At 34.4% G+C, this 15,155-nt stretch overlaps 1 protein-coding gene across 5 annotated transcripts in view; it reads right to left on the bottom strand.

Moving 5' to 3' along the window:
• Positions 1-15,155, bottom strand: part of LOC124537774 (AF4/FMR2 family member 1) — a 221,339-nt gene that overhangs the window by 11,251 nt on the left and 194,933 nt on the right. For all 5 annotated transcript variants that reach the window (XM_047114667.1, XM_047114666.1, XM_047114663.1 and 2 more), the window contains one exon: positions 310-352. In XM_047114667.1, the coding sequence (XP_046970623.1) occupies positions 310-352 (43 nt within the window). The remainder of the gene's footprint in view (positions 1-309; positions 353-15,155) is intronic.

The following is a 15,155-nucleotide window of genomic DNA, read 5'->3' as shown; positions in this document are numbered from 1 at the left end:
GACACGACAATCATAAAACCCACGAAGAATACGGAAAGGATTTACACACAGGCAAGCAAATCTTTTCAGGTCCTTTATTTGTTCACCAATGTGAAGAAAAACACCGTGAGGAATCATGAATATAAGGAAAAATATCTGCTACATGCGTATTTACCAGCCCGCGCTGTAATTAAGTAAGCTTCTTAAGAGCTGTCTTTTATTTAAACGCTTAAATAAGCCACTTCTATCGTTACAGATGTTTAAGCACACAGTATTTAATGTGAATGTTAAATATAGAAATTTGAATTAAAAGATAACTGTTCTACTTACGGTGACACAGAACTCCTTGAGTTTGATATCCGGTTGTCTAAGCCTGGAAAGAAGAAAAAACGAACATTACTTCTCTAACTATAACGATAACTTTAAATAAAAAGAATAAAACAAAAGTGCATATAAAAATTAGTAGGTAAAGTAGTTTTTTAGTTTACTTTATCGCAAGTCGAATTAAACGTTTCTAACGAAACAACATTAAATAACATTTTACTTCTGGTACAAATGGTACAATTAATCGCTCCACATACAGTACACACAATTTATATTTATGTAATTTTAGTTACGGATCTAAAATGAGGAAAAACGTTGATTGGCGGATATGTTAATGATGTCATTTTGCTGTATTCTTATTGGTTCTCATGTGTTTTTGTGTTTCTGAACTTTATTACTTAGCACTCAACGCTTTCTCGGATGGTATATGAATATAGACGTCATAATAATTACTTGGTCATTGTGTCTCGTGAACTATCTCTCAGTGCAAAAGTCAACTGCACTGCCTATAAATAATATTATAAATATGAAGGTAACTCTGTGTGTTTGTCGTTCTTTCACGACCTAACCACTGAATCGAATTTGATGAAATTTAGTATGAAACAAACTTGAATTCCAAGAAAGGACAGACGCTACTTTTTTGACTAACACGTGACAACCAACTCATTAAATTTAAAATAGTACAATTTTCATGCATGTATATAAAAAAATTGCTGTTTTAATTGTATGCCTAGAAATTGTAAGTAATATTGAGTGTTAATACAAAAACCCTTACAAACAATTGTCTGAGAATGTGTGCATTATTAAAACACATTTGGTCCGGTCGACGTCTTATCTCAGTTTAAAATCTAAACCTCTTAAACGTTTCCACGGCTAGAAAGGTTCGTAAAAGCCATTAAAACATAAGTCACAGGCAAATATAAATCTAATTGTTAACGTCATAAATTACAGAGTGGCGCGTATAATTCAGCACTCGTGTATGAGAAAGGGCCGAGTGTTTGTTTAGGCGTTCTGAGCACAAACGTAAACATACACCGAGTTCGGTTCCCGGCCGATAGCCCGCAACTTTCAATAGGGCTATGAACTTTACGGTGGCACGACTCGACATTGTAGACAAATTAACTCAATCATACTTTAATACGAATTACTATATTTTTTATGAACAAACCCTTGGTGGTACTTATTAGACAATTAATCATACATATAAAATATAATAGTCTAACTAACGGGCTATTATCATACAGCTTATGCTGTTAGGAAATAGAGGCTTAAAATTAGGAGGACATACATTCGTTAGCAGAGGCGCGCTATGAAAAGCTTTTACGAAATTTTAGTAGAAGGCACTCCCTTAATCTTAACTTTCCTGACTAAAACGACTCGTTCAAAATTACATTCTTATTAGTACACTAAGGCAAGTAAATTTGGTTGTTTGTGTTCTTTTTATACCGTATAAAATAGATTGTATCAAGATACAAATATTTTTTATTTATAAATATGAGAACACATTCATTTACATGTAACTCTATTGATACGTTGTATCTAGAAAACTATCTTCAGAGAAGTAAAATACAGACGATAAAAATATTTTTCTTTGATATTTTACAGACGGTATTTCTCTACATTTATTATAGTAAAGTATCTGAGTATAATTATAATATGATGTTAAAATATACAAGGAGTCAAGAGAGTCCGCAACCTTTGAGTGTGACAACCTATTCCAATTTAACTGTACGCTCAACCCATGTTATTGAACCATCGAAGCCTCAAAGAAATCCATCAATAAGAAAGTAATCAAAATATCAATATGCCTAGGGTTTGAATACCTTTATTTGGACAAATTCTATTATCGAGACGTACAGAAGCGTAGGTAGCAACGACCTAGCCGCCCTACAATAGGTCTCCGACCCTAGGTCGGTGTGGCATTGCGCTTGAAACATTTATAATTTGTTTTCAAAATTAAACTTATGTAATTATATGATTCTAATTAATAGTTGATAATTTATTTATTCAACAAAAAAGTATAACGGTTATCATGAGAAATAACAAAATTGTATTTAAGTCCAAATTAATGTTGTACAGACAGAAATATTTGTGAACATAATCTCAGCCGTGCAGACTTAGGACTTAGGACCTTTTTTAAATTCAACATACGTTTGATCGTTGTATGCTTGAAGAGGCACAATATTTTAATATTGTTTTCAATATTCGATAGCGTCAACATTGTGTGTTTAAGGACAATATAGTCCAACTAGAACATACGAGTAGTTTTAATATAAGACAAGTTACAATACGCGATTTTACCTGCATGAAATGTTCCTCATAAGTCGTTCGTTGCGTGATATTAATATGTATTATCTTACTTACGATTTGGGCTATCAATTGCGTAAAGATTTTCTAAGCAGTCTGACATAATAATAATAATAAATAATATAGCTTTATTTATTCCGTACTTGCATACATTACCAATAATAATAATAATAGCAGAAATTGACAAATAGATCTTCAGTGGTAAAATCAGCTTTAAATACATTTCGTTTCTGTTATAAGTCAGTTGAATTGATACTAATATTATAAATGTGTAAGTAACTCTATCTATCTGTTTGTCTGTCGCTCTTTCACGACCAAATCGCTGAACCAAATAAAATGAAATTCCGTGTTAAGCAAACTTGAATTTTAAGAAAGGACATAGGCTACTTTCTTGCCTAACATATGATAACCAACCCCTAAAAGGCAAGCGAAGCCGCGGGCGACAACTACTCATAAATAACTTTCAGATCAACATACATCAAACATGTTCTAAATTCGAATAAAAAAACCAACTCCATAATATAATTCATAACGCGAATTATAATAAAAACGAGACACATTCGTAAGGGAAAATATCACGAAACGAGTTATCTACATACGAATGTGAGCGTATTTTTTCTAGGAATAAACAGATTGATGTATTAAGATGTCTCGCTGTACCGTTGCGAGAATGCTAAATGTCCATAGTATGTATGAACTTCGTATAAGCGGGCGATGTTCGTGAAACACGCGCGGATTTTACGAGCTGTCATTTGAAGAGACAAGGACGGAAACATATACGATGAAATTTATTTAATAAAATACAGTAACAATTACAGTAACAGCTGTAAATTTCTCACTGCTATGCTAAGGCCTTCTCTCCCATTAAGGTGAGGGTTTGGAACATATTCCACCACGCTTTTCTAATGCGGGTTCGTGGAATGCTCATGTGGCAGAATTTCGGTGAAATTAGAGACATTTGAACCCGAAAACATCGGTTAAGATGCACTCGTTCAAACCACTGGGCCATCCCAGATAATAATAACATACAATAATAGTCAACGCACTACTGATGCAGTATGTACAAGCGGTTAATTAATTAATATTCGTCCTTCTAAAAACACATAAATTATATTATTTCTGTGTTACTCCTGATGGAGGAATATATTCCGAACCCTCTCCTTAACGGAAGAGGAGGCCTTATCTCAGCAGTGGGAAATGTACAGGCTGTTACTTTACTTTACTTTAAATAAACAACCTTGGGATTTGTACTTAGGTCCAGTAATTATTGCCCCGACTCATAAAACAACTTTGAACTTGTTGCTTGAGATCACACGTACATAGTTGTTATAGGCAGAAGGGAATCTGATAGATATTGTAACTGCTTTAAGTTGTCGTATGGCATTTGAACTCAGGTTGTGTTACGCGTGTTACAATGTGAGCATCCATATCTTTTTTTTATGGTATATGTTGGCGGACGAGCATATGGGCCACCCGGTGGTAAGTGGTCACCATCACCCATAGACAATGACGCTGTAAGAAATATTAACAATTCCTTACGTCGTCAATGTGCCACCAACCTTGGGAACTAAGATGTTATGTCCCTTGTGCCTGTAGTTACTGTAGTTACTACAGGCACATATCGTACAGCCGAGCCACTTCCGAGCAACCGATAATGATCCTTAAAATGTTACTTTACTTTGAGATCGAAGCGTACTCAGCTAATTGTAATCTATGCATATAATAAAATTGGAGAGTCTTTTTGTAATATTAAAATAACTATTTTTTACTAAATGTATATGTATTTTGTTATAAATGTTGTCAGTCTGTCGGTTTGTTCCGATTAATCTCGAAAATAGCTGGGCCGATTTTAAATTTAATTTTTAATTTCACTGACGCAGAGCTGGTCTACTAAGGAGTAACTTAGGCTAGTTTTAATTTAGAATTATGTATAAAATTTCAATTAAACTCAAACGCGCATTAAGTCGCGGGCACAGCTAGTACTAGCAGTCGAAGACGCGGCTTTACCGAAGCGAAATTCGTAAAACTTTATAACACACAAAACTTCAGCCAGCATTTAAACCCATACATTGATTGATCGCCCATACAAACTTTCACGCCCTCTTCACTTCCGTAAGGGATGATTTTCGCGATACAAACTAATCTATGTCCTTGGAGGGGACTTAACTATTTCCAAACCAAATTTCATCTAAATCAGTTGAAGCTTGCAAGCTTGAGGAGATAACTGACAGTTAATAGTTATACAAAAACTTGGTACGGGGAATTTATGTCTTCTACACAAGCGTCCAAAGCAACGTACTGTTTTATTATCAAGCTACCTTATCTTTATATAATAAATAACTAAATTACCAACAACATTACGTGCAATTACAAACGCATATAAAAAAAAATCAACAAGCAACGTTCAACGCATCGTATATCATGTATAAAATTAACAATACGTGTACAACTTTCGCGACGCACAATACAATTTTATACAATTACCGGCCCTTCGAAGACGCGGCGGCATAAGGAAACGTTAGCGGCGTGTAATTACACAAACAATGAAAACATATCATACCATCGCATTAGCGCAAAAACCGCTTCACGCTCGACATGACGGCGCGCGAGCTACCAACGCGGTCACCTCGCTTTTATACAACTAGTACTCGCCCGCGGATTTGCTTGCGTTTTAGGGTGTTGGTTGAAAAGTGTCAGGCAAAGATAGTAGCCTATGACCTTTCTTGGAGGTCAAGTTTGCTTCATACCAAATTTCATCAATTTATGTTCAGGGGTTTGGTCGTGAAAGGGCGACAGATAGAGACAGATAGAGCTACTTTCACATTTATAATATTAATATAAATAATATAGATTATATTATATTAACATACAACTGGCTGGTCTAGAAGGAATTTAGCACACGATTTCCTTATACAACATCACTGATTTAAAAAATATAATATCTGAATGGATTTAACCAGAAAATAAAAAAATGTAAGGAAGTTCATCAACTTCGAAAAGACATTAGGTTTGTATTTATAAATAAACACAGCGTAAAAATAATTACCCAAGAGGGTTAATACCCTAATAAACTCGCATCCCCTCAAGTATGTAAGGACGTACCTACGGCATTTTTTATCATTAAATACGATGCAACTTCATATGTTTAGTTTACTCATTTAAAGGTAAGTGACGTAATATTCTAATATTAGAAAAATAATTATCGATTCGTATATAAATAGTGTAACCAAGACCACTAATCGTATATTTATCAATTTAATATATAGTACAAACAATAACTATATGAATAAATTATAATAATATATGTTTTTATACGTTTCAATAGAATTAACGTCAGTCAATGTAAGTCATCCGTCCGTTTGCTAGAAACTCGATAGTTATGAATATAAATACGTTTTAACGCCAATAGCTAGGAAATATAATATATACAAATCGAGTAAAAAATATATTTAAAAACAATTATGTGTGGTCGCCAGCACTAATTAATAATCGCAAGTGTGGAACTCTTTTGAAAATAAAAGCGATTTTAATTAATCGTAGTCACTTAAAAGTATATCAGCTAATAATTAATAAGCGATTTAAAAACTCAAATATAACCTTGCATAGTAACGAAATACGATTAAAACTCAACGTTAAGTGATAAATTAATCCCTAATATTTTCTAAAATACAATAAATCTTAGACTAGAATAACTTTTATGACCTTTCAAGTATCATAGTAAGTATAAGTAAGACCTTTTTATATCGAAACAGATATTCACACTTGTATATAATCAAAAAAATTTATCCAACACGCGTTCCGTCGGAAGGTATAAGTTATATGTATAGCAGCTTAGTAGTGTTTTTCAGTAACGATATTCAAAAAGAAAACGTCGCTATATTTGTCAGGCTTATTTGTCATACATTAATTATTTGCATTTTAAAATTTCTGCATAAAAATAAAACGACTACTACTACGATTCTAATTACAATCTGATTAATTTTTTATTCAATAATGTGACTTGTCAAATTCTATTACACAAAGGAAACGATATATGTTAAATATATGCAATGTACATACGGAGATTTTTCATTAACTATTGTATTATTGTGCCATGCAAAAATGAACTTTAAAACTACTTAATGTTAATCCAATTTTAGCAACACAGTATTTATTTAAAACACTACTATGACTTGCATATTTTTTGTACACTTAGTTGTTTTCAATGAAGCTCATTATACGTCTAGACTCAGATGACGCGTGTTAAGATAATTAATTGATTCTAATAGACAATAAAAGTTTATAAATCGATTATAAAGAATACTTTCCACAGCAATAATTCTAATCCGGTTGGTAGTTGAAAGGAAAATATGTAGTTTATTTGATTACGATAACTTTATCTGGCCCGTCTTCGCTTGGATATATGTAATGTGGATGTAACCGATGAGATGAATACATATATATTTTTTGTATCTTGCAATTTAAATTGTTGAAATAAAACTACTTATATTACTTGCTCCATTTGACATAAAATATTCATTTACTTCCCGATCCATAACGCACATACACACCATACAGCCACCCACTCAAACCTCACAAAAAATTCATCAAATCTATTCAAGCGTTTAAGAAAAGTTCACTTACATAAACACGTAGAAGATTTACATTTATAAAGATTAATTACCGTTTTTTTTTTATAAATTCTCGTTAGCTTTTTGTAAACATTTAATACAATATTAGCAACAATGACTCGTCAATAAAAAAAAATCAAAACAATATAATCTATGAATAATGGAATATAAAACGAAACGTCTATTCAAAACTGTGCCTTATTACCTTTGAATGAAGTTTCGAAATGCCATGTAAATATTCGATGCCTTATTTGGGGGACTTTACCAAGGTGATGACTCGATAAGGTCAATCACCGTGTAAAATGGAAACTCAATTAAAAGCTGAACTCAAAAGGCTATAGACAAGCTATCTGGGAGAGATTTTTTAAACGTTACATTTCAGTTTTATTTTAAACCATTATCATTTAAGCGTAATAAATGTCTTGTGAAAGGAATCAAATGGAATTTTAAATACTTTACTTAAAATGTATGGAATAAGGCCGACTTGGTGCGGCGGAACCGACTGGAGCCATTTCGAATTGTAGATGTCAAAAGAGCCGCTGGGAAATTTTGTTAGGCGATCCATCAGCCGAGCTTTGTTCATGTTTCAACCCGTACGCTGCGAACCACCAGCAATTCCCAAGGTTTTACGTTAAACAGGCGTAAACCTGGCAATAGTGAATTTCCATATAGTTTACAATACTATACCGATGATCTTATATTTGTAATTTAAAAATGGAATACAGTATTTATTTATATGTTCTATTCAGAACTTGATTCAATATTAGCGCCGCCTCGGGGCAAAATATAAAAATGTTTAAGGAAATTTGTTTTTAAAAAATCCAAATTTTTAAAAAAGGAAATTTGTTTTTCATGTTTTTAAAGAGATAAGAAAAGCATTTTCGATTAATCAAAGCATTTTTCTCACCTTAACAATTTTAACGCCTCTGTAAAATCTATTAATTGTATCGATCATATTAAAAATAGCTGAATTATAAATACTTTTCGGGGTGCCAAAATTCATCAAGCAATTTGATATCATCAGTCAAGTTGTTCCAAAGTTTTCATTATTCACAACCCGACGAAACGCTTAGAAACATCTAACAGTTTCGTAAGATCCGTCAATATTACGCAAAGGGTTTAAAAAAAGACTTCGCCGTCGGGGGTTTTATTACGTTTTCTTTGTTTACATGAAACAATTGAGAGGGAGAACGACTTTTGTAAAAATTTAAACAATTTCCTTAATTGTAAACAACAATAGATTCCTTTATATAGAGATGAAGTGAAAAAAACGTAGTATTATGTCGTTTCGGGTCAGTGTATATTTCTTGTTACACAATTTCGCAGCTGTCATTGTGATATAATTGGACGGAACAATGAAAATATAAACAACGCATACGTCAAGTAACGGAAGCGCTGTTCAAAAATCGTTTTTGTTTCATTCGAAAGTTTCATTGCTCGTTTTACAATTAGGTAAAAATAAAGGAAAATGATGAAACGAGTAATGTAAACGCAAGCAAGTAATGAAAATGATTGCATTAATCAAAATGTGTAAATAATTTATGCAGTGGTGGGGTTTTAAGCCAGCCTATCTTGAACTACCCACTGATCACATGATAATCTATACCCACCCAGTAATAGGTACGAAGGACCGGTGACGCGGTAAGGGCCCGTAGGGCCAAGTGCTCAACAATACAGACACAAAAGCATAGCGTAGTATTGTTTTGATTCGACTAGAAGGCAAATTGAGTCAGTATCACACAGAGTCAGACATCTTAGTTACCAAGTTTTTAAGCGTACAGTGACTATTTACCATCACGTGTAGTCTACCTTCCTGCGTCAATAAAAAATAAATAACATATGATAACTTTCGTATTTGTGATATTAGTATTATCGGTAGATTTATTCCTAAACGTTAGTTATCGACATTTCCAATCGATTTCATTTCCAAAGCTACGAGCTATCTACAAGTAATTGCTTAAGCCCATGGTATTATGCCTAAGGTGTCAATTAAGCCGTGCACCCGAGTGTCCGAAGCTGGTAAATAAACGATTGTATCTATCTATTTATCTATTCTATTTTAAACAACTGCAGCTACATAAATAAATACATTTGCCATGCCGAGTAATCGAATAACAGAAAAAAAAAACATTTAGAGTCCAAACAATTATTAATGGCCATAAGATAATGATGATGATGTCTGTCTAAACGATTCAGTTTACGGGGAACGTTTTCAATAGTTCACAAGCGTTGCGCAAGCGCAAGAGCGTTCTCTATTCTCTCACACTCTCATACAACTAATCGGGAAAGAGTTAAGGCTAATGATTACTGCGTAGAGCCACTGAGAGTCACAAGCCCGACACGAGATTTGACCTAGAACCTCATTTCCATAAATATAAGTGATCTTATTAGTAATCCACGAGGAAAGAATAACACTACAATGTCTATAAACACTTAAATAACAATGTGACAAATTACTTGTCCGATACAATATTATTAGTAAACCAGTAATTGTGTTGGTTGTCATGTATCTAGCAAAAAAAAAGTAGCCTATATCCTTTCTTTGAGTTAAAGTTTGCTTCATATCAAATTTCATCAAAATCGGTTCAGCGGTTTGGTCGCGAAAGAGCGTCAGACAGACAGACTGGCAGAGTTACTTGCACATTTATAATATTTATATAGATACTCAGAGCGTCACGTCCGTACGTTTGCAGTTTACTCAACACGTGTGGACCGGACCGTGTTGTGTTTTATCGTTTGAATACAATGGATCGATAAAACCATAAATATCAGCAAATGGTGATTGATCTTTAATCGTTTTACAGGAAAAATAACATCGTAACATTTATTCATATAAAAACTATTGTAACAAATGCACCGCTGTGATAAATTGATTTTATAAACGCAAAGTACGATGATTTAAATATACATCCATAATTACATATACATACATACTGTAAACGGGTTTTCTAACAAATTTAATATCATATATTATGTACAAGTACATATAACATATAATATGTATAGCGCGTAAAAACCGTTACACATGTAAAACTGTTACACATAGACCACAAATCGGTTTATTCTGATAAACCACTTATAGTAATCGTTTAATGAAAAACCTGAGTCTAAGCACGTACGCTACAAATCACAGTGAAAAACAATCAAACATAAAAAACAAGATGTCAAACGTGTTAGCGATATGCGCCGGAGTGCGAGATGAGAGTAACGAGGCGCCTGTGTTATTTCCGATGCTAATTAGCAGGATTTATGACGATGTAAGACAATGCGACGATAAATAAACACGATACCGATCTTCGTGTGGCGATCTGCGCACACGCAGCTATCTCTGCTTGTGCTTTGTTCGTAGTGGTCTAGTGTGATTGATTAATATGTATTATTGTAAGCTATTGACAGGGTTCCGTATATTTATTTTTTCATACGGACCACGATCCTTTGATAACTTCCGAGCGGTTTGTATAACCCGGACGAATTAAAATGACCTTTAAGTAGTCTTAATATTTAAATATAATTCACATCACACTGACCATTAAACAGCAAATAGCAGTTGAACTAGCTGAAATAGTGGGACAAGCTTCAAAAGCTTCCTTAAAGCAAGAGGAAGTTTAGATTGCCGTTCGGCAGAGGTACGGTTTGTTTATTTTTAGTAATATGTAATACATTCATATACAGATGTCGCAACACAACTGGTGTTGTGGTGACGCAATCTCTCAGACGTGTATTTTTTATTTATTTATAACTAGTTTCCGTCCACGGGTTCGCCCGAGTGTGAGGGGAGGAACAGGTGTAAGGTACCCTATCTCCTGTCTTAAACCCAACAAGCGTCCGCAAGGAGAGTAGGGTGAGCTCAACCATCAACATTTGCATCTTGGATTAAAACAATCCTTAAATAAACTTTAACTTTGATGTGAAATGCTGGATAGTGTATATAATATGTTCTATGTTATATATTTTCATTTATGACATACCTCACGTGTTCAAGTGTGTTTACATATAAGAATTGTTATGTTATTTGTTTATGAAGCAATATTGCTTCTCTACCTTCAAGTTGTATCTTGGAAATTGCTTTTTAGCAATAAGACCGCATTATACGTCCATTTATTATTGTGCAAAGATTGCATACATTGAAAAACCGATATTCTATACATACAATGTACTACTATCTTATTATTGTGTTATGTTAGTCGAGAATATATTTCCAATACAAAACATACCGTAAACAAATTCGCGTCCGAGCAACACGTCGCCGCAGTCAATGAGCTGCTGAAGTAGAGTTAGACGATTCTGATATCCGAAGTCGGAAGTGAGCATTCCCAACATTGTCACATCGTTTATATCACACAACTTGTTCACTAAAACTTCTTTGATAACAATCAAGATTCACTGCTAAAAGATTAAGTATTCATGAGTATATGTTTATCTAATACGTTTTAGTTTTTGGCGCGAAGTTCGAACAGATGCGCTCGCGCCAGTCAAATGCCGACTGCGTCTTCCGAATGCCATTAAGAACGGACAGGTGGTGACAAGACCCCTACTTCCCTTCAATTTCGTTCAAACGTCGCTCGACTAGTTGCCCGATTTTAAGCCTCGATTGTCTTTTTAGTATGATTTCTTGTTAGATCTAATTCAACATTATGCTTTTTTTACGGCGACCCTTCTAGAGAATGGCGCGGTAATACCGTTATATCTCTATTCTTAAGTTACACGTTTCCGAAAGCGACAACAGATGCAGACTTTTTAAAATATAGCACGTATGTTAAAAGTGCTTGGTTTTTTAATACTTAGGTAGTTTCCAATTATCTTTTATACATAAGTTTCCACTTATTCTTTAAACTCAATTCTATTAAAACGTAAACAATAAATCAAGATCAAGTCAAATCAAATCATCGTATATAAATAATAAATTAAAACATTTTAATTGTTTTTGTTAAAGCGATTTAGCGTTATAATTACATCGAGTAATAACGCGGCATTGAAATTGATCAATGAATTTAGTGCCCTCTTTAGAACCGTAGTAGACAGTTATTAAAATCGATGAGAGTAAACCATTCACGAGTGCAAGTACTACACAAACATAGTATACTCCATTGTAACCTTTAATGCGTACATTTTAAGAACTTTAATCGTAGTATCTAGGCACGGCCCTCTGTATGTAGCACTCCCCCTCCCTTGCCGTCGCTATTATTACTCGCATCGAAACGTGGGGTTGAATCGCGGCTTGATTATTCGCACATCAACATGTTTGCATTTCATCGATTTTTGAGACGCCCGACACGGCACGTACGCAGGATACCCTTAAATAGACAAACGCGACATTTCAACAAAACTCATGCCAAGTTCATAGAATTCTCTGTGGAAACATAACACACTGTTTGTATATTATCTTCGGATACGCAAGAACCGACTTAATGTTCCCGACATTAAATCGCGACGGTGCTTCGAATGCAGCCCGATTACAAGATGACATGAAAGTGACGCAAGAAAGCAGTATCTTAATGTGACGTTAAGTGTGAATACATTATTTAGCCCGTGACGTACAGTCGCGTAGAGTCGGACGTCGGAGCGGAACAGCGCGCGCGAGTGTACTGACCGCACGCGCCTTTCGGACGCACGTCCTCGATGCACTATTAGCTATGCATCGTTAGAATAGTGGGGATAAGTTGGGCAATATTTAATTAGGGAGGGTAGTCTAGAATTTATAAGTTAGGGGACTTTAAAAAGTGAAGCGTGGGCAGTCACGATACAAATAGATCAACAAGTTTAACAACAAGAGTGGCTGTCTCTTCCCAACAATCTTTGATAATTTTCAAAGTATATTGTTGTTTTCTTCGAGGAAAAGATATCAATACTTCATAATTATTTATTAAAAACTGACATTGAAACTCTATTGTTTCAAAAGCCTTCCAGAAAATTACGTAAGCCAATTTCAAACGTTTATCGAACGAGCATTTCATATTAAAAATACGATTATGACGTAATTTTAACGCGACGCAATCAAAACGTCCAACGTCATTAGACGTCTGTCATCAAATCTTAAGTCAATTTACACACAGATCTGACAATTTATGCATCGTAGAGCGTACGAGCGATGCACGCGGCGTCGCGTCGCCGCCTCCCGGTTTATTTTCGTATTACAGCGCGTTTAGGCTTATGTATTATCCGCTCTATCAAATTTAACATAGCTACCGACTGTTTCAGCCGTCGGAGAGATGCTCTATTGGTTAACATTTGTAAATCTTAGAGATCGCGGCTATAAGCTCGGACAAGCATTGTTGAGTTATTGTGTGATCGATTTGTATTTTTGACTTTATTGAGTTCATAAAAAATAATGTAAGAAAACCTTGCACATACTGCAGAGTGGTATAATAAGATCCAATCCCTACAGAAAGAGTTTTAGAAGTACTCCGACAATATACTATAAAAAAGTTGTTACTTTTTACTACCGAAAGGTCTCGAATAAACCGCCATAGTTCTTCTGTAGATACCATCGCATATATAAAGGATTGCTGTGTTAAAACTTAAATTACAAACATCACACGCGAACAAAATTATGGGCAAGATACAGACCCTAATATATATTCGTAATACAAGGTGAAATGCGGCGGTTAAATCGTACAGACCTCAAAGCACCTGTTGAGCACCTGCTTCGGCCATTTGCGGACTCCTCGTGTCCCCATATGTTACCGCCACGTGCTCTTGTAAGACGGCCACTTATAAGAGAAGACAATACGCCCGGTGTATAACAGTCTTTAATATGCAAACGAGAAGGATATACATTCTGTTAATTATCTTTATCTTTTTAATAATAAATTATGGTAAGCCTTAGTGTTGTTTAATATTGTACTCTCTACTGTAGTCTTTAAAAAATGGATAGGGTTGTCTCTAAATGTATTTCAATTGACGTCATATTTAATAAAACTCAATAGCAATTGAAACTGAATGAATTTCTATACGAAGATTAGTTGAGAAAATTATAAAAATAATTGTCATTTTATATATATGTAGAATCAACAATAAATATCAAAGTATTATATGCGTTCACGCATCGTTCATTCAATCGAGTTGAACTTTGTTCATTGGTTATTGCTGCTTATAAGAAGGTTTAAGGCATTGTAACATCAACGTATAGTAAGTAATCAGTAGTAGATCGAGTAATTGTTGTCTTAAAAAAAGAGTCTTTCTAATAGTCGGTATTTACCGTCAATTCACAATTTTGAATTTCAAAATATTTTCAAATTGGTATTCGAAAATTTATATTTTTTTATATACTAAGTCCTGATGCAAGTCCGTTAAAGCTAAGAGCGACATTTAGGTGTTTTCTTAAAAGTTCCCAAGTCGTATCGGTTCGGAAAAACCGCCGGCGAAAGCTGGTTCCACAGAGTGGTTATGCGATCACGCTTTTGTGGATTTCCAAGGCGTATTGACGCTGGAAGGGATGGTTGATACTTCTTTCAGTTCTAATATCTATAGACAGTATTTACCAATTAAGTACTGTTAAGTGGCAAATTGACTAATAGGCCTACGTATTAAAATAAAAGAGTTCTGTAGCGCGACAAGCTTGTTATAACTGGCTTATTTATCTGTGATTAGAAATATTTATACACGATCCATTACAATACTACTATTTCAACAAAACTAATCGAAATAATTAATAGGACATATTTTCGTATTTCTCTATTTTCTATAATAATAAAATCGAATGGTAAACACGGCCGGCCATTACGTAGCCGTTAATGTAATTATGTAATTAATCTACGTGCGTAACGGCCACGTTGAAACCACACCGACCGTATACTGAAAATATATGAAAACAAACGGGAACAAAAACCGATACGGACCGCCGTAAATCGCTAGTTTCTAAATTCAGATCACATCAACAAAACATCACAAGTTATGTCTGCGAGAGTAAATTCCATCACCACGGAATGACGCTTT

The sequence above is a fragment of the Vanessa cardui genome, chromosome 19, assembly GCF_905220365.1.
Source record: "Vanessa cardui chromosome 19, ilVanCard2.1, whole genome shotgun sequence".
Classification (NCBI taxonomy): Eukaryota; Metazoa; Arthropoda; class Insecta; order Lepidoptera; family Nymphalidae; genus Vanessa; species Vanessa cardui.
This window is presented reverse-complemented; position numbering and strand designations above follow the sequence as displayed.